The sequence below is a fragment of the Ochotona curzoniae genome, unplaced genomic scaffold, assembly GCF_017591425.1.
Source record: "Ochotona curzoniae isolate NIBS_2020 unplaced genomic scaffold, NIBS_Ocur_1.0 contig_2754, whole genome shotgun sequence".
Classification (NCBI taxonomy): Eukaryota; Metazoa; Chordata; class Mammalia; order Lagomorpha; family Ochotonidae; genus Ochotona; species Ochotona curzoniae.
In genome coordinates, this window is record NW_024465582.1 from 14,178,284 (window position 1) to 14,194,641 (window position 16,358).

General features: G+C 41.2%; 1 protein-coding gene across 3 annotated transcripts in view; it reads right to left on the reverse strand.

Annotated features, from left to right (window-relative positions):
- Positions 1 to 16,358, reverse strand: part of ZFR (zinc finger RNA binding protein) — a 73,189-nt gene that overhangs the window by 2,360 nt on the left and 54,471 nt on the right. For 2 of the 3 annotated variants that reach the window (XM_040977438.1, XM_040977439.1), the window contains 3 exons: positions 13,868 to 13,965; positions 12,919 to 13,014; positions 86 to 197 (listed from right to left, as the gene is read on the reverse strand). In XM_040977438.1, coding sequence (XP_040833372.1) covers positions 86 to 197; positions 12,919 to 13,014; positions 13,868 to 13,965 — 306 coding nt within the window. Of the gene's footprint in view, positions 1 to 85; positions 198 to 12,918; positions 13,015 to 13,867; positions 13,966 to 16,358 lie in introns of those variants that run through there. The other variant, XM_040977440.1, reaches the window with a different exon arrangement.

Consider the following 16,358-nt stretch of genomic DNA (forward strand, 5'->3'; position numbering starts at 1 on the left):
AAGACAACGTATTGGCATTATCTGTTTGTAAAAGAAGAGCTCCAGTTCAGTTATCTAACCTGGGTAACAACAAAGGCAATGTTACCTTTAAGAATAATCCCTGAAGAAATGCACTCGAACACTCTTCGCAGTGCATCCCCAGGGCTCTGCGGGGTCGACGCGCTGCTGATCGCCTTCTCTACCAACAGCTCCATAGCCTAAACAGAAACATACAAGGGTTCAACACAAGGTTTTTCTTTTTTTAATAACGACTGTCCTTAGGGCAGATGTTGTGGCATATGGATTAAACAATTGCTCAGGATGCCCACTTTCCATATCAGAGTGCTGAGTTCAAGTACTAGTAATTTGACCTTTTAAAAAAGATTTATGGGCCCGGCGCGGTGGCGCAAGTGGTTAAGGTCCTCGCCTTGCACGCCCGGGATCCCATATGGGCGCCGGTTCTATCCCGGCAGCCTTGCTTCCCTTCCAGCTCCCTGCCTGTGGCCCGGGAAAGCAGTTGAGGACAGCCCAAAGCTTTGGGACCCTGCACCCGCGTGGGAGACCTGGAAGAGGCTCCTGGCTTCGGATTGGCATAGTATCGGCCGTTGCGCTCACTTGGGGAGTGAATCATCGGACGGAAGATCTTCCTCTCTGTCTCTCCGCCTTTCCAATGAAAAAATAATAAAAACAAATCTTAAAAAAAAAAAGATTTATTTCATTCGAAAGTCAGATTTACAGAGGAGGAATCTGTAAATGTCTGCTGGTTCATTCCCCACGTGGCCGCAATGGCCGGAGCTGTGTTGATCTGAAGCCAGGAGTCAGGAGCTTCTTCTGGAATTCCCATGTGGGTGCAGGGTCCCCAGGCTTTGGGCCGCTCTCTACTGCTTCCCCAGGCCACAAGCTGGATGGGAAGGGAAGTGGATCATCCGCAACATGAACTGCTGCCCATGTGGGATCCAGGCGCATGCAAGGTGAGGACTTTACCTACTAGGCTACTGTGCTTGTGCCCCTTCTCTCTCTCTTTTTTAAAGATTTATGCATTTTTGGGCTCAGTGTGATGGCTCAATTGGCTAATCCTCCCCTTGCAAGTGCTGTAATCCCATATGGGTGCCAGTTGATGTCCTGCCTGCTCCACTTCCCATCCAGCTTCCTGCCTGTGGCCTGAGGAAGCAGCAGGCGATATCCCAAAGCCTTGGGAATCTGCACCTGTGTGGGAGACCACGAACAAGTTCTTGGCTCCTGGGTTTGGATCAGCTCCACCTGAGGAGTGAACCAGCAGACAGAATATTTTTCTGTCTCTCCTTTTACCTGTAAACCTACGTTTTCAACAAAAATAAATCAATCTTTGGCCACAGTGGCTGGAACTCAGTTGGTCTGAAGCTGTGATGCAAGAACTTCTAGTTTCCCATGCGAGTACAGGGTACCAAGGATGTAGGCCATTCTCTGCTGTCTTCCCAGGCCACCAGCAGAGGTGCTTTCAAAGTGGAGCAGCTAGGACACAAACTGGCAACCATACAGGATGCTAGTACTAACAGGTGCTAGCCCCTGGCTATTCTACTCTCAATCAAGCTTCCTGTTAATTCACACTGGGAGGCAACTGATGATGGCAGGGAGATCTGGATGGGAATATTCCAACTGTGGTTCATTCCAAATAGCTGCGATGGCTGGGGGGAGGCCAGGCACAAGGCAGGAGCCCAGAAGTCAATCTTCATCCCCCCATGTGAGTGACAGAGACTCAGGCACCAAGTCATTCCCTGTGCCTCCCAGGTGCACAGCAGCAGGAAGCTGGAATGTGACGAGGCACTCAGGGGGTGAGGGCTTCAAAATGGCATCTTATCCACTAAGCCAAATGTCTATCCCATATGTTTTACAATACAGATAGATGATGCTAAGGCATTAGAGCAGGAAAATATTCTACAGTTAAAGACTTCCCTGTTCTCTTTGCAGTTGGTATTACCTAAATTTTCACTGAATGCATATCTGGGTTTCTGGAAAATACAAATTACGCTTTTGGACTATGAGCTAAAAGAATAAATAACAGACAAAGGTACGGATTTAGAAAGCAACACATGTGGATCTAACCTGATATATTTTTTTTAAGATTTATTTTTATTATTTATTTATTGGAAAGACGGATATACAGAGAGGAGAGACAGAGAGGAAGATCTTCCATCCGATGATTCACTCCCCAAGTGAGTGCAACGGCCGATGCTATGCCAATCCGAAGCCAGAAGCCTCTTCCAGGTCTCCCACGCGGGTGCAGGGTCCTAAAGCTTTGGGCCGTCCTCGACTGCTTTCCCAGGCCACAGGCAGGGAGCTGGAAGGGAAGCGGGGCTGCCGGGATAGAACCGGCGCCCATATGGGATCCCAGGCGTGCAAGGCGAGGACCTTAACCACTTGCGCCACCGCGCCAGGCCCTAACCTGATATGTTTTAAAGGATCTGTTACCACAAATTTTTCTAATTTATTTTCAAAAACAGAAACGATTCATGCATGATTCCCCCATGTTGAATCATCACTACTATCTGATTCCCTAATACCTTCTGTTGGGTAATGGTGTTACCTACTCCAACCAGTCATGAAAAGATTCATCCACAATGCGGCTATTATCTCAATTGGATTAAAACTACCCATAGCAACAAAAACTCAGGGAAAATAGTTTGGAACAAATGTCAATAAAAATTTTAAATCATGAAAATAAAAATCCTTTAGTAAGAATCCCTTTTTGGTAGAACACTAAAAAACTGAGATGTACTCCAAAATCATGTTTCAGACTCTTCTAAGAAACTAAGTATTTACAGACTTCTCAGAGACACGAGAGTGCATGGGAGAGAGACATTTAGAGAACACATGCGAACAGCCAGGAAAAACGACAGTTGCCAACAGACTGAATAAAATCAGAACATAATGGACTAAGTGGAAGTCACAACGAAAAATAAGTTAGAATGGTTTAGTTTATTTAGCTTAGGATATAAGCCAGTTTTTTTTTTTGGTAAGAACTTTTTAAAGATCTTCATTTACATGTTTTAGTATTTTAAAAAAAAAGAAAATTAGTTATACAGAAAACACCGTGCATCTGTATGAGCTATTATTTACTTCCAGATAAATTAGGTATTATTTTAAGATGCCGAAATCCTGGGAGGCTCTTGAAGATAACATCAGCGACACTCATTCTGATTTCTCCTTATCCTGGCATGAAGTAGTCAGCATGTAATAAAGATACAAGGAGAGGGACACAGAAAGATCTTCTATTTATTTCCCAAATGCCCACAAGACAGGGCTGGTGCAGGCCACAGGCATAATCCAGGAACTCCTGGGTCCGGCGCAGTGGCCTAGCAGCTAAAGTCCTCGTCTTGAGCGTGCCGGGATCCCATATGGGCGCTGGTTCTAATCCAGGCAGCTCCACTTCCCATCTAGCTCCCTGCTTGTGGCCTGGGAAAGCAATCTAGGACGACCCAAAGCCTTGGGACCCTGTACCCGTGTGGGATACCCAGAAGTTCCTGGATCCTGGCTTCGGATCGGCATAGCATCCTAGTGGCTAAAGTCTTCGCCTTGTATGAGCTGGGATTCCATATGGGCTCAGGTTCGTGTCCCAACTGCTCCACTTCTCTTACAGTTCCCAGCTTGTGACCTGGGAAAACAGTCAAGGATGGCCCAAAACCTTGGGACTCTGCACCTATGTGGGAGACTTGGATGAAGATCCAGGCTCCTGGCTTCGGATGGGCCGAGCTGTGGCCATTGCAGCCACTTGGAGAGCGAATCATCAAACAGAAGATCTTTGTCTCTGTCTCACTTTCTCTGTATAATTGACTTTCCAATAAAAATACACAAAATCTTATATATCAAGTGATACGCAACACAAGTAATTCAAAGCTTTTTCAAAACATGCTTTTTTTGCACAAATAAATCTTTAAACTCCCAACTTACATTACCATAATTTTAAAGATTTATTTATTTTTATTTGAAAGGCAAATTTACAGAGAAAGGGGGCAGGGGAGAGTATCTTCCATCCACTGGCTCACTCTCGAAAAGGTCACAACAGCCACGGCTGAGCCAACCCAAAGCCAGGAGCCTGGAGTTTCTTCTGGGTGCAGCAATGTTGGTACAGGTGCCCAAGGACATGGGCCATCTTTCACTTCTTTCCCAGGCACATAGGAGGGAGCTGGACTGGAAGTACAGCAACTGGGACTAGAGTTGGTACCCAAATGGGATGGCTGGCACAACAGGTGACAGCACCCAAAATCTGCTCTTTGACTGAGGGTAAAAAGTGGGAATTTGTGATTTATAGTGGCAGAGAGAGGGAAACTATTTTATTGCTTTAACATTTTATTTTTATTGGAAAGACAGATCTACAGAGAGAATAAAAACAAAGATCTTTGGAGCACTGGTTTACTCCCCAAAGCGCTGCGATGGCTAGAGCTGAGCTGATCCGAAGCCAGATGTTCCCAAGTCTCCAATATGGGTGCAGAATCCCAAGGCTTTGGGCCACTCTCTACTGCTTCCCCAGGCCAAAGCAAGGAGCTGGATGGGAAGTGGAGCAGCCAGGACCTGAACTGAAGTATATGGGATCCTGGGCAAATAAGGGGAGGGTTTAGCCATGAGGATATCATCATGATGAGCCTAGAGAAAAAAGTGTTTTGAAGGCACAGGCACAGCAGTTAAGCAACTGCTAGGAAAGTTGACATTCTATGAGAGTGGCTAAGCTCAAGTCCTGGTTCTGCTCTCTTTTCCAGCTTTTGCTGATGCACAGCCTGGAAGGGGGTGGATACCCTCCTGTGTGAGACTCAGAATGAGTTCTTGCTTCCCTGGCCTTGACTTGGCTCAGACTTGCTGCTGAGGACAGCTAAGAGTGAGTCAGTAGGTGGGATCTCTCTCCTGTATCTGCCTTTCAGATAAACATAAGAATAATTAAAAAAAAAAAAAAAAAAAACAACAACTGGCAGATGCAGTAAGAAACAGCATGGGTTAGCAATGTGGCACAGTTTTAGTAACTGCTGGCAATGCCAGCATCCCATAGGAGAGCCGATTTTGAGTCCCAGCTACCCTCCTTGTCATCCAGCTCTGCGTTGTTGTGCCTGAGAAAGCAGCCAAGGATGGCCCCTTACTTAGGTCCCTGGACTCACACGGGAGACCTTGAGAAACATGCTGACTCTTGGCTCTAGAAAGGCCAAGTTTGGATCATTGTGGTCATTTGGGGAGTGAACTAGCATAAGGAGGCTTCTATCTTTCTGTAATTCTGAATTTTAAGTAAACAAAAAAATCTTAAAAAACAAAACAAGAAGCCAGTTACAAGAGGAACACAAAAAAATCAACACAGGCACACAGAAAAATGAGTAAGTCAGGGAGTGTGCGTGGCATGGCAACTGCCCAGGTCCCACACTGAAGTGACTGGTTCAAGTTTCAGTTTCCTGTGTGACTTTTCTGTTGATGTGCCTGGGAGGCAGTGAAGCATGGTCAGGAACTTGGGTTCCTTGCTCCTGCCTCTGGCTTTGCTCAGCCCTGACTACTGCAGGCATTAATAGCGTAGAGTATGAATGATCTGTCTCTTCTCCCTCTCTGTCTTTCAAATAAATAAACTTTTTCTTTTTTTAAAGAAAGGAAACTAAGTCAACTGCTTTCTGAGATCACTTGTGAAACAAGCCACTTAAAAATGCTAATTTTGGGAGTTGACGGTTGCACAGCAAGTTAAGTTTCCATCTGCTCCATTTTTGATCCAGTTTACTGCTGGTGGCCTGGGGGCAGCAGATGACGCCCCTGAACTCACATGGAAGATCCAGAGGAAGTTCCTGGCTTTAGACTAGCCCAGCTGCAGCTGCTGCAGCTACACAGAAAGTGAACCAGCAGATGGAAGAATAAACTTTTTCAAAAATGCTAATTTTCCTAAAAACATGGTTGTTCTCCAAGCAGATGTCTACAGTTAGAACACGGAAAGGAGAAAAACTTGCAAATAAATTCTGAAACGTGCATTTAAAAGTAAAAGGGCGACAAAGGTGAACAGAATCAAATTAGTGAAATGATACTTCAGAATGTAATGTAAGGGATGCTGGGGATTAGAATGATTGAAAGAAAAAGTTCTCCTTATTAAATGTTTCAAAATCTAAGCTTGCAATGTTTAATTGCAAGGAATCAGGAGGCTGCCACCTATAATGCCAGTATCCCATATATGTATTAGAGTCCTGGCTGGCTTTATTTTGAAATGAGCTCCCTGCTAATGTGCCTGGAAAAACAGTGGAAGATGGCTAACGTCCTTGGTCCCCAATACCCATAGAAGAAGCTGTAGTTATGGAACCAGTTGTAGCCATTTGGGGAGCAAACCAGTGCATGGAGGATCTCTCTCTAGAACTCTTTAAAAAAAATAGCTGATGAGACTGTGACAACAGGTTCTTTTCACTGGTGGTAAACTAGTAAAATCTTTTTCAGACCATAAATAAGCCCTATTAAAAGTTTTAACAGGTACAAACTAAACTCACAATGTCCGCATGAATGACTTTTGAGTAGACAGTTGTACTTATGCTTACCAGTCCTAAGTACTGTCCTAATCCTCACATACATGACTCAATTATAATCATCACAGTAGCTTCCTGAAGATAAATTCTTTTTAAAAACTGAAAGAGTTATAGAGAGGGAGAGACAAGAGAGATCCTCCATACACTGGTTCTCTCCACAGATGGCAACAACAGCACATAATGAGCCAGGAACTTTATCTGGGTCTCCCACATAGGGTGGCAGAACCCAAACATTTAAGCTGTCTTTTGCTGGGCAATAGTAGGGAGGGCAATAGTAGGGAGCTGGTTTGGAACTGGAATAGCCAGGATATAATCTAGCTCAAAAGGAGATGTCAGTGTTGCCTTTACCTATGAACGCCGTAATTCTCACTTTTTGGCGATATTTATGCTATTAAAGAATTGGATTTCAAAACTATTCTTTTAGGAAAAATTATATACACAAAAGTCACTTAAAAGATTGTAGCTGACATTAGGGACAATGTGGCTGTTGCCTGCAAAAGCAAAATCCCATAGGGCAATGGTTCATTTTTTAACTGCTCCACTTTCAACTGAGTTCCCTGCTAATGGCCCAAGAAAAGCAGCCACAGATGGCCCAAGCATTTGGGCCCTTGCATTCTATGAGGAAGGCCCAGATGAAGCGCCTGGCTCCTGTGTGACCTGGTGTCAGTTGTTGTGGCCATCTGGGAAATGAACCAAGAGGATGGAAGATTTCTCTCACAATGTATCAAAAATAAACAGATCTTTAAAAAGATTCTAGTTGACCTAGATTATTACTGATACATGTACCACAAGCATCCATTTGTAAATGAATGGGGGGATGTTGTATTTTGTTAGTATATTTAACAAACAGCACCTTTTCCACATTTCTTATAGTGAAATGAATGAAAGTGATAATGCTTTCTGGGGAGAAAAATGTTGAGTTACAGCATTTTGGTAATTTAGGGGAGACTATTACAGTTAAACAGATGGCTTTTCTGGGAATAGCTAAAGGCTAGAATATTATTTTAAGTAAAAGCAAATGAAATCCACAGTCCAGGGATAACTGACAACTTGCTGATTATTTTGCAAATTAAGAGACCTTTAGTTCTTTGCCTGTAAATATCAGTGTCCTATCATTTACATTTTTCTCACTGGGGAGCAAACATTTGGCTTAGGTCTTAAGATCTCTACATCTCACATCAGAGTAGCTGGTTTTAATTTCCAGCTCCCAATTCCAGCTTTCTGTCAATGCAGATCCTGGGAGATTACAGATGACAACTCAAACCATGGGGTCCCTTTCACAGACTTCAGAAGCCTGGATTGTTACTAGGGCCTATTTTGGCTGCTGTAGGTGTTTGCAGAGTGAATCAGTAGATGAGAACATTCTAATTCTATTTTTCAAGTAAATAAAAACTTTAAAAATATTTATTCTTATTTCATTTGTTTTATCAGCAACAGTCACGAATTCTCAAATTTAACCTTAATAACTAAAAACAAAATTAAAAACCCTTTAAGTACCATTCCAACATAGGGAAATGTTATATCACCCCAGCCTCTTTTTTTCAAAGCTGTTATTTACTTGAAAGTTAGTTACAGTGACAGAAAGACAGCGAGCGAGCGAGAAAGAGATAGAAAGAGAGAGAGAGAGAGAGAGAGAGAAATAAAAGCTTCCACCTTCTGATTAACTCCCTAGACTCAACACACTGCACCACATGGCAGAGCTAAAGATGAAGGAATAATGACAGAGGGACAATTAAGGGAGAGATGGACATACACACACACCCCAGAGATCAATCTTCCACCTATTGGTTCATTCTTGCAAGTGTGAAGGAAGGTGAAGGAGGTGAGCCAGGCTCAAGCCAGGAGTCTGGAACTTCATCTGGATCTGCCACATTGGAGGCATGATCCCAGGTAAATTATCAGGAAACTTGATCAGAAGCGTAGAGTACTTGGGGTTCAAACCAGCACTTTAATATGAGATGCCAGAGTTGGAAGTAGTGGGTTAGCACATCGTGCCACAATGCCTGCACTCCTCCTATCCATCCAACCATTTTAAACTGAGCAATTCAGGGATGGGCAATTGGCACTGTGTGTCACACCAGAATGAGGAACAGCTACAAGAAAGATAACAGACAATTCAACCTCAGGATAATCTCTGTCTCTAGAACAGAGAATCATATCCACTGGACATAATAAACTGTTTCCTTCTTGATTAACTGAAAAAAATCTGCAGGACAAAAGAACATGCAAGTTTCAAAGAAATGCTGACCAGTAGATTCAAAGAGCTAATTTGGCTTAGTTAATAAAATCCAATGATAAAAAAAAATTCCTCAAAGAACTTCCACAAAAAGGGCAGAAAAGATAAGGTTGGACCTATTTGCAAAATCAAATGCCCAAATTTAATGCAGTGTTAGAAAAAAGAGGGAAAAGCTGTAACCTAACAAATTGTCACTGAAGTAATGGCAAATGGTAGGCAGTTATTCTGAAACATGAAACCAGTTTAAGAAAAATTTTAATGAAATTAAAAGAAGCCCCAACTTAGTAGATAGCACTGAACCATTTAAACACAGCATATGGCAACCTATCTGGAGAATAACACAACTGGACTCATTTTTGATTCACATATGACTTTTTGGTTCATTTTTATTACAACAAGAAATGTATGTTTATTTCATTCTGGTAAAAATTAAACAACAAGTATCTCCCATAATCATCCCTTCCCTCCCATTCCTTAGAAGTAACCAATATTCTAAGGTATAATCATCCCTTTTCAAGAGTCTGTGCTACCTATTTCACACACATACATGGAAGGGAGAGGGGTCAGCACTGTGGTGTAGGACATTAAGGAGACATTTAGGATGCCAGCATCCCACCAGGGACCACTGGTTCAAGTCCCAAGTCACTATGCTCACAATCTGGCTCCCTATAATATGCCTGGGAAAGCAGCAAATGGTGGCTGCAACACGAGGGTTCCTGCTACTCATGTGGAAAATCTAGATGAATATTTAGCTGCTGGCTTCAGCCTGGCACAGTCCTAGTCACTGGGGGATCAAAATGAGGGAAAAAATCAGCAGTTGGAAGATATTTTAGGTAGAAGATCTCTGTCATTTTTTGCATTTCAAAGAAAGACCAAAATTTAAAAACATACACATATGTAATTACAGAAAGTGTTTAGATGAAAAATATATATAAATCAATTTGTAACCTCACATGAGAGGTCTTTGTAAGTAAACAAAGTAAAAAATCCAGAAGTTAGGTAAACTAATTAGAAATGGTAAAAATTGAAAAAAAAAAAAACCTTTCCACATGAATAAGGGACAATTTTTCTATTATATTATAAAGTTTATATAATTCAGTAAATGACAGGTATCAAAGAAACTGCCAAGCAAAACTACTGATGTCAACAGTCAAAATAAAAGTAAAACAGATATGATACTGTGTCTAATATCATTAATAAGTGAGAATAATTCTCAGAGCTAGTGAGCATGTAAAGATGAGCCACTAACAGCGGTCTGAAACTGCTAAAGATGAAGCCTAATGATTATCAGAGTGAAATTACTGCTTCTGGAACCCATACCCCTCACTGGAGTGCCTCGTGTGAGGCCAACTCTCCTATGCTTCCAGTCCAACTTCCCACAAATGACCTGCGATGCCAGAGACATTTAGCTTCCTGCCAGCCACATGGAGACCTGTATGAGCTCCTGGTTCTTGGATAGGCCTGGTCTAACCCCACCTACTACTGTTAGAAAGGCACATTTGTAGAGAGGGGAGAGACTGAGAGAAAGCTCTTCCACCTACCGGTTCATTCCCTACATGGCTGCAACAGTCAGAGCTAAGCCAATCTGAACCTTGGAGCCAGGAGCTTCTTTTGGGTCTCCCATGCCTTGGGTGAAAGGTCCCAAAGCTTTGAGCCATCCTCTATTGCTTTGCCCGGCCACAGGCAGGGAGCTAGATGGGAAGTGGAGAGTAGCTGGGACACAAACGGGCTCCCATACAAAATCCTGGTGCATGCAAAGTGAGGCTTTAACACTAGACTACCGTGCCGGGCACAAAAAAATAAATCTGAAATCAAAACACCTTCTGGTGACCAACTAACATTTATTTTTTAAATGACATTAGAGTTCCTCCAAATTCTACTATCCTCAAAAGTTTGGGCCTGGCGCGGTAGCCTAGCGGCTAAAGTCCTCACCTTGCACGTGCTAGAATCTCATATGGGTGCCAGTTTTAATCCCTGTAGCCCCACTTCCCATCCAGCTTCCTGTTTGTGGCCTGGGAAAGCAGTCGAGGACAGCCCAAAGCCTTGGGACCCTGCACCCGCATGGGAGACCTGGAGAAAGCTCCTGGTTCCTGGATCTAGATAGGCTCAGCTCTGACCATTGCAGCCACTTGGAGAGTGAATCACTGGATGGAAGATCTTCCTCTCTGTCTCTCCTCTTCTGTATATGTGCCTTTCCAATAAAAATAAAAATAAATAAATCTTTAAAAAAAAAAGCTTGACCAACTAATTACATAAAGAATAACGAAGATTCAGTAGCTAAACATAACCCAAATGTGGATCAAATGAACACCAACTCAGAAAATTATAACAGTAAATACACAGAATTAGGGAAATTTGTCCCTTTATAAAGAACCACAAGACATATTTTAAGAAAACTGCAACAGGGACCAGCATTGTGGCTTACTTGATAAAGCTGCCACCTGTGATGCTGGAATCCCCATTTGGGAGGCAATCCTTGTCATGGATGACCCACTTCCAGCCACCTGCTAATGTGTTAGGTAATACTAATAAAAAAATGATCACATCTTTGGGCCCCTGCCAGCCATGTGAAAGACCTAGAAGATCCTGGCTCCTGGCTCCAGCCTGGGCTTTCCCTGACCACGGTAGCCACATTGGAAGTGAACAAATGGATGGAAGATCTCTGTAAACAAACCTCTGTAACTGTGACGCAAGTATTCATATTTTTAAAAAGAGAGAAGGAAAAAAGAAGCAGTAACACATAGCAATAAAAATAGCAGTCTTTTTTTGTGCTTTAATTTTTTTAAAGGAAAGCTTGGCTACTCAACTCTCACTAACCCAACTCCAGATTCACTAGGTTTCATTTTTCAATGAATCTGTCTTAATTCTTGCTATTCAGGAACCGGAATTACTCAGGGATTAAGGAATATAAAAGTAAAAACTGGGCCAGTGTTACGGCATAGGTTAATCTTTCATCTATGAGGCTGACACCAGTTCGAGTCCCAGTTGCTCGCTTCTGATCCAGCTTCCGGCTAATGTGCCCAGGAAAAGCAGTGCAACAAAGTCCTATCCTCAGGCTCCTGCATCCAGAAGGGGGTCCCAGAGAAGCTCCGGGGCCCTGTCTTGGATTGGCCTAGCTCTGGCTGTTATGGCTAAGTGTGTATGTATGCATACAAACATTGTATTTTTTTAAAGATTTATTTTTTTTAAAAAATTAGAACAATAGAGATACACAAAGAAGGAGAGACAGAGAGATATCTCCTATCTACTGATTCACTCCCCAAGCAGCCACAACAGCTAAAGCTCAGCCTTGAAAGACTGGCAACAGGAGCTTCCTCCAGGTCTCCCATGTGGGTGCAGGGTCCCAAGGCTTTGGGCTGTCCTCGACTGCTTTCCCAGGGCACAAGCAGGGAGCTGGATGGAAAGCAGGGCCCCTGGGATTAGAACTGGTGCCCATACAGGATCCTGGCGCGTGCAAGGATCCTGGCGCGTACAAGGATCCTTGGCGCGTCCAAGCAGCAGCAAGCATACTTCAATGTCAGAGCCTTTCTGGGTCTTCCATGTGGGTACAGGGCCCCAAACGCTTGGTCCCATCATCCACTGCTTTACCAAGCACATTAGCAGGGAGCTGGATGGGAATTGGAATCAATAGGACTCAAACCAGTGTACAAACAGAATGCTAATACCACAGGCAGAGACATAATTTTAATCTTCTACAATATAGTGGCAGCCCCCAATTATAATTCTTTTTTAGATTTTTTTTTAAACTGAAACACATTTATAGAGGAGAGACAGAAAGAAAGATATTCCATCTGCTGGTTCACTCCCCAAATGGCTGCAACGGCCAGAACTGAGCTGATTTGAAGCCAGGAGCCTCTTCTGAGTCTCCCATGGAAACAGAATCCCAAGGCTTTGGGTCATCCTCCACTGCCTTCCAAGGTCACTGGCAGCGAGAAGGATAGGAAATGCAGCAGCTGGGACACAAACTGTCACCCTTTTCAGGTGCCAATATTTGCAGGGAGATTAGCTAATTTAGCCATTGCACAGGCTCCAGGTATAATTCTTTAATTAGTAAATTCTGATAAATTAAAACACTATCAAAACTACAGGATTTCTTCTTAGAAGTGAAACAATAAATCAACATTTAATCAATGAAAGTGCAAGGCAAGAGGATATAAAGTGACCAGTAATACTTGCTGTTTGGTTTTTCCCACTTACCCAGCTTGGAAAATCAGACCAGGTGGGGACTCGCTGACACAGGTCTCGGAGGATGCGGATGATGATCACACAGGACTGCAGCCCATTCGCGCGAGCCTTGAGAGCAACACAAAACCACCTGAATCAACCTTAGAAATACTGAAACGACCCCTTGGAAAAAAGGTAAAATACCACTGTTCAATGGAAGCTCAGATAAAAATAAACATAATTGCATTCAAAATTGTATTCAATGAGCTGCCATTTACAGCAATATTTTATGCCAGGGTTAGTATTTAAAAGCTGGTATCTAGGTCAAAGTAAACAGATTATGCAAGAATAATATTTCTTGATCTCCTGTGAACCTTGACCTGTGTTCATTTAAAACAGGAAACTTAAAAAAATCTGCCTACTTTAGAAATAAAAGAAAAAGTAAAGAGCTAAAAAGTTTGTGTAGAGACTGAAAGGTTAAGGAAATCTGTTTGGTTTCCCTTCTGTGCCTTTGCATGACTGCAAAGTCACTAAACCAAACAGCTGCTTCCTCACCTTTCACTCCCTACACCTATTGACTGAGAGAAAGAAGGGGGAAATCTTAATCCTATACACAAAGCTTTAAACACATATTCCATTATTTAAAGCAAAGTTATCTGCAGCCTTATGGAATATAATGTATATACACAAATGTGATGCTTCTAAACAAGTCAACTTTAATTATAGCCACTAAAAATACCAACCAAACACCCACACTACAAAACACCCAAAAACCTTATTAAAAGTTTGTCAAATTAATAGTAACTGCAATATGCAGATTGTATATTCATAGCCAGCTTTCTATGTTAACATATTTTATGAGATTTAATTTAAAATAGTATTGCTTGGGTGATCTTTTGAAATGTTTAAGCACAGTTAAACATGTTGTACTGAACTACTCTCTCATAAGGCTACAAGAAAAAAGTAAAATGATGTTCCGAACCTGGAACCACTTAGCGTGGCGTAGAGCAGCCAGAGCGTCAAGACATTTTTGCCTGTCCAAGACGTCCGGTGGGTCTTTCACCATACCCGAGGTTACATCTAAAATGGATTGAATTGGCAAAATGCAGTGAGGAATGGGTGTTTGACCAGGTGAGCAAGACACTTCCTTAAAGTAGCATCAGTGTCACATGAGCCATTTGAGAATTTGTCAGTACTCTAATTTACCCAGGGAGTAACATTCAAATTTAAATAAACCAATAAAGAACAAAGGGTTAAATTCAACTCTTAATTGAATAAATAAATTTTGGGACTATAAACCCTACCCACCAAAATGATATCTAAAGGAAAGATTACTGGATACAGTGCACCAGCACAAAGACAAGACAAGAGGGAACACAAAAATCCACCTTGATAAATGAGAATGTACAATAAACTGCTGAGTTTGTTCAATATCTAAATAGTCATAGGTTGTTTTGGGACTAATGTAGCAAAGAACTCATGATGAACATGAAATGATATAATCATAAAAGATGATAAGCCCAAAATAGGCACTTAGAAGAGTTCAACTTTTGTTCTTCCACAAAAGGATTTTAGCTATTAGAGACTATGAGATATCTTTAAATTACTATTTAACTATACTAAAGAGTAAGTAGAGAGAAATAATGGATAGCAGAAAAACAATAGGAACTAGCATGGTTATACAGAATTAAGTACAGAAAAGAAGCAATAAGGAGACTGCATTTAAGATTAAATAATATGCAGTGTTTAAGTTGATTCAAATACAAATGAGCTACATAAAATTTGAGAAAACATGAAGCTAAACATCTGTAAAATGTGTATAGAACTGACAGCAAATTTGCTATCAAAGCAAAAGCAAGCAAATTGCAATTAAATTTAAATTCCCAATTGTGACTGATTTCAAGAAAATCTTAAATACAGAAAAACTACATAATCAACTCATTATTAACAGCCATTTTGCTAAAAGGCATCAAAACTACGGGGCACAAAGGATTTAATAATCCATTGAGTAAATCAAATGACTATGATAGACAAAGACATTTATGAATGAGTATAATAGGAAAAAGTTAAAGATGACATTAGGAATTCTAGTTGCACCGTTCAAGTTATCATCTGAAGAATAGCGCTCCTGGTCTGTACTTTGTTTTCTTAGTTTTTGCTCCTTAGTTAGATGGCCACCATTTTTCAGGAGATGTGTTAGAGGGGAGACTCACAGACAGCCAAGTAGAATGCTGTGGCATCTTGAGAATGAACACTGAAAGAGCAATTTTATGCAATAATCCAAAATTTTTAAGAGCAGCTGCTGTACCCTGATGTAACTTGAGCAAAAGAAATAATTTTGAAGGGGAAAAGGATCATGGGTAAGCAAACTAAGAATTTTCAGAAAGGAAAGAGCAAACATCAATAGCAGAAAACCTCTCTCTCCCCTGGGTATGCAGATAATAATAATAAGATCTCTTTTCCTGCTCTTACTATGTTGTTTGCCAACAAAATGCAAATAGGTGAGAATGCACAATCTCCTAACAGCCTCTAAATTTCTATGTTAATTTATAATTTCCCCAAAAATAAGAAAATGTTTATTTATAAGCATTCACAACCTTGCAAATTTTAACAAGTGATATAAATTCAAAGATGCCAAGATACCTATTGCAATTTAAAAGCTAATTAGATCTAAAAATGTAAGAAATTTGTTAAAATTTTGAGTGTGGATTTTTGCACCCATTTTATATTTCAAATGGATTAACCCCTTAGATATATTGCGCTAAAAATCATAGCTGTGGCCTAACACTCAGTTAACAAAACAAAAAATCAGTTGATTTATTAAAATACAGATCTTTTTTCTACATTTATTAATTGTAAGGGGTTAATCACTAATTAGAAGACATGCTGTGTCCACACTATTTTATGATTAAAGGTTAATGGGAATAGATTAATTTAAATTAACATGGTTATATAAAATATAAAAACCACTCAACCATTTAAAAACTAGTGTGAACACTGCTCCATTCTAGAAAAGACAAGGACAGAACAAACAAAACAGCCACACAAAGGACAGCAAATGCCAGACTCTGCATCCAAAATCCCTCCCTGATCAAACGGCAGATGTGACACTGAGCTTCTGAAAACCTTGGTCAAAAATCCTTCCGATGTCTTGGCAGCAACCCCTGACAGGAATCAATCAATCCCCTCCTAGAAGGCTTTGGACCGGGCCTGATAAGCTACAAGTGGAAGAAAACATACATAATAATACTTAGCTTGCTGCAGACAAACTCTGTAGCAAGGGTTAGAGCATTCCGAACATTTCAAACTTAAAAGTCAATTAAATGGTTACTAAATGTTTAACTGTCAAACACAGTATATAAAAATACATGTGTCATGTGTTTAACAGTTATTTGGACAATTTAATCATTTATTAGGTATTTTTTTTGATTAAATGGGATTACTACACAATAAAGAGGCTAACATACTATGCA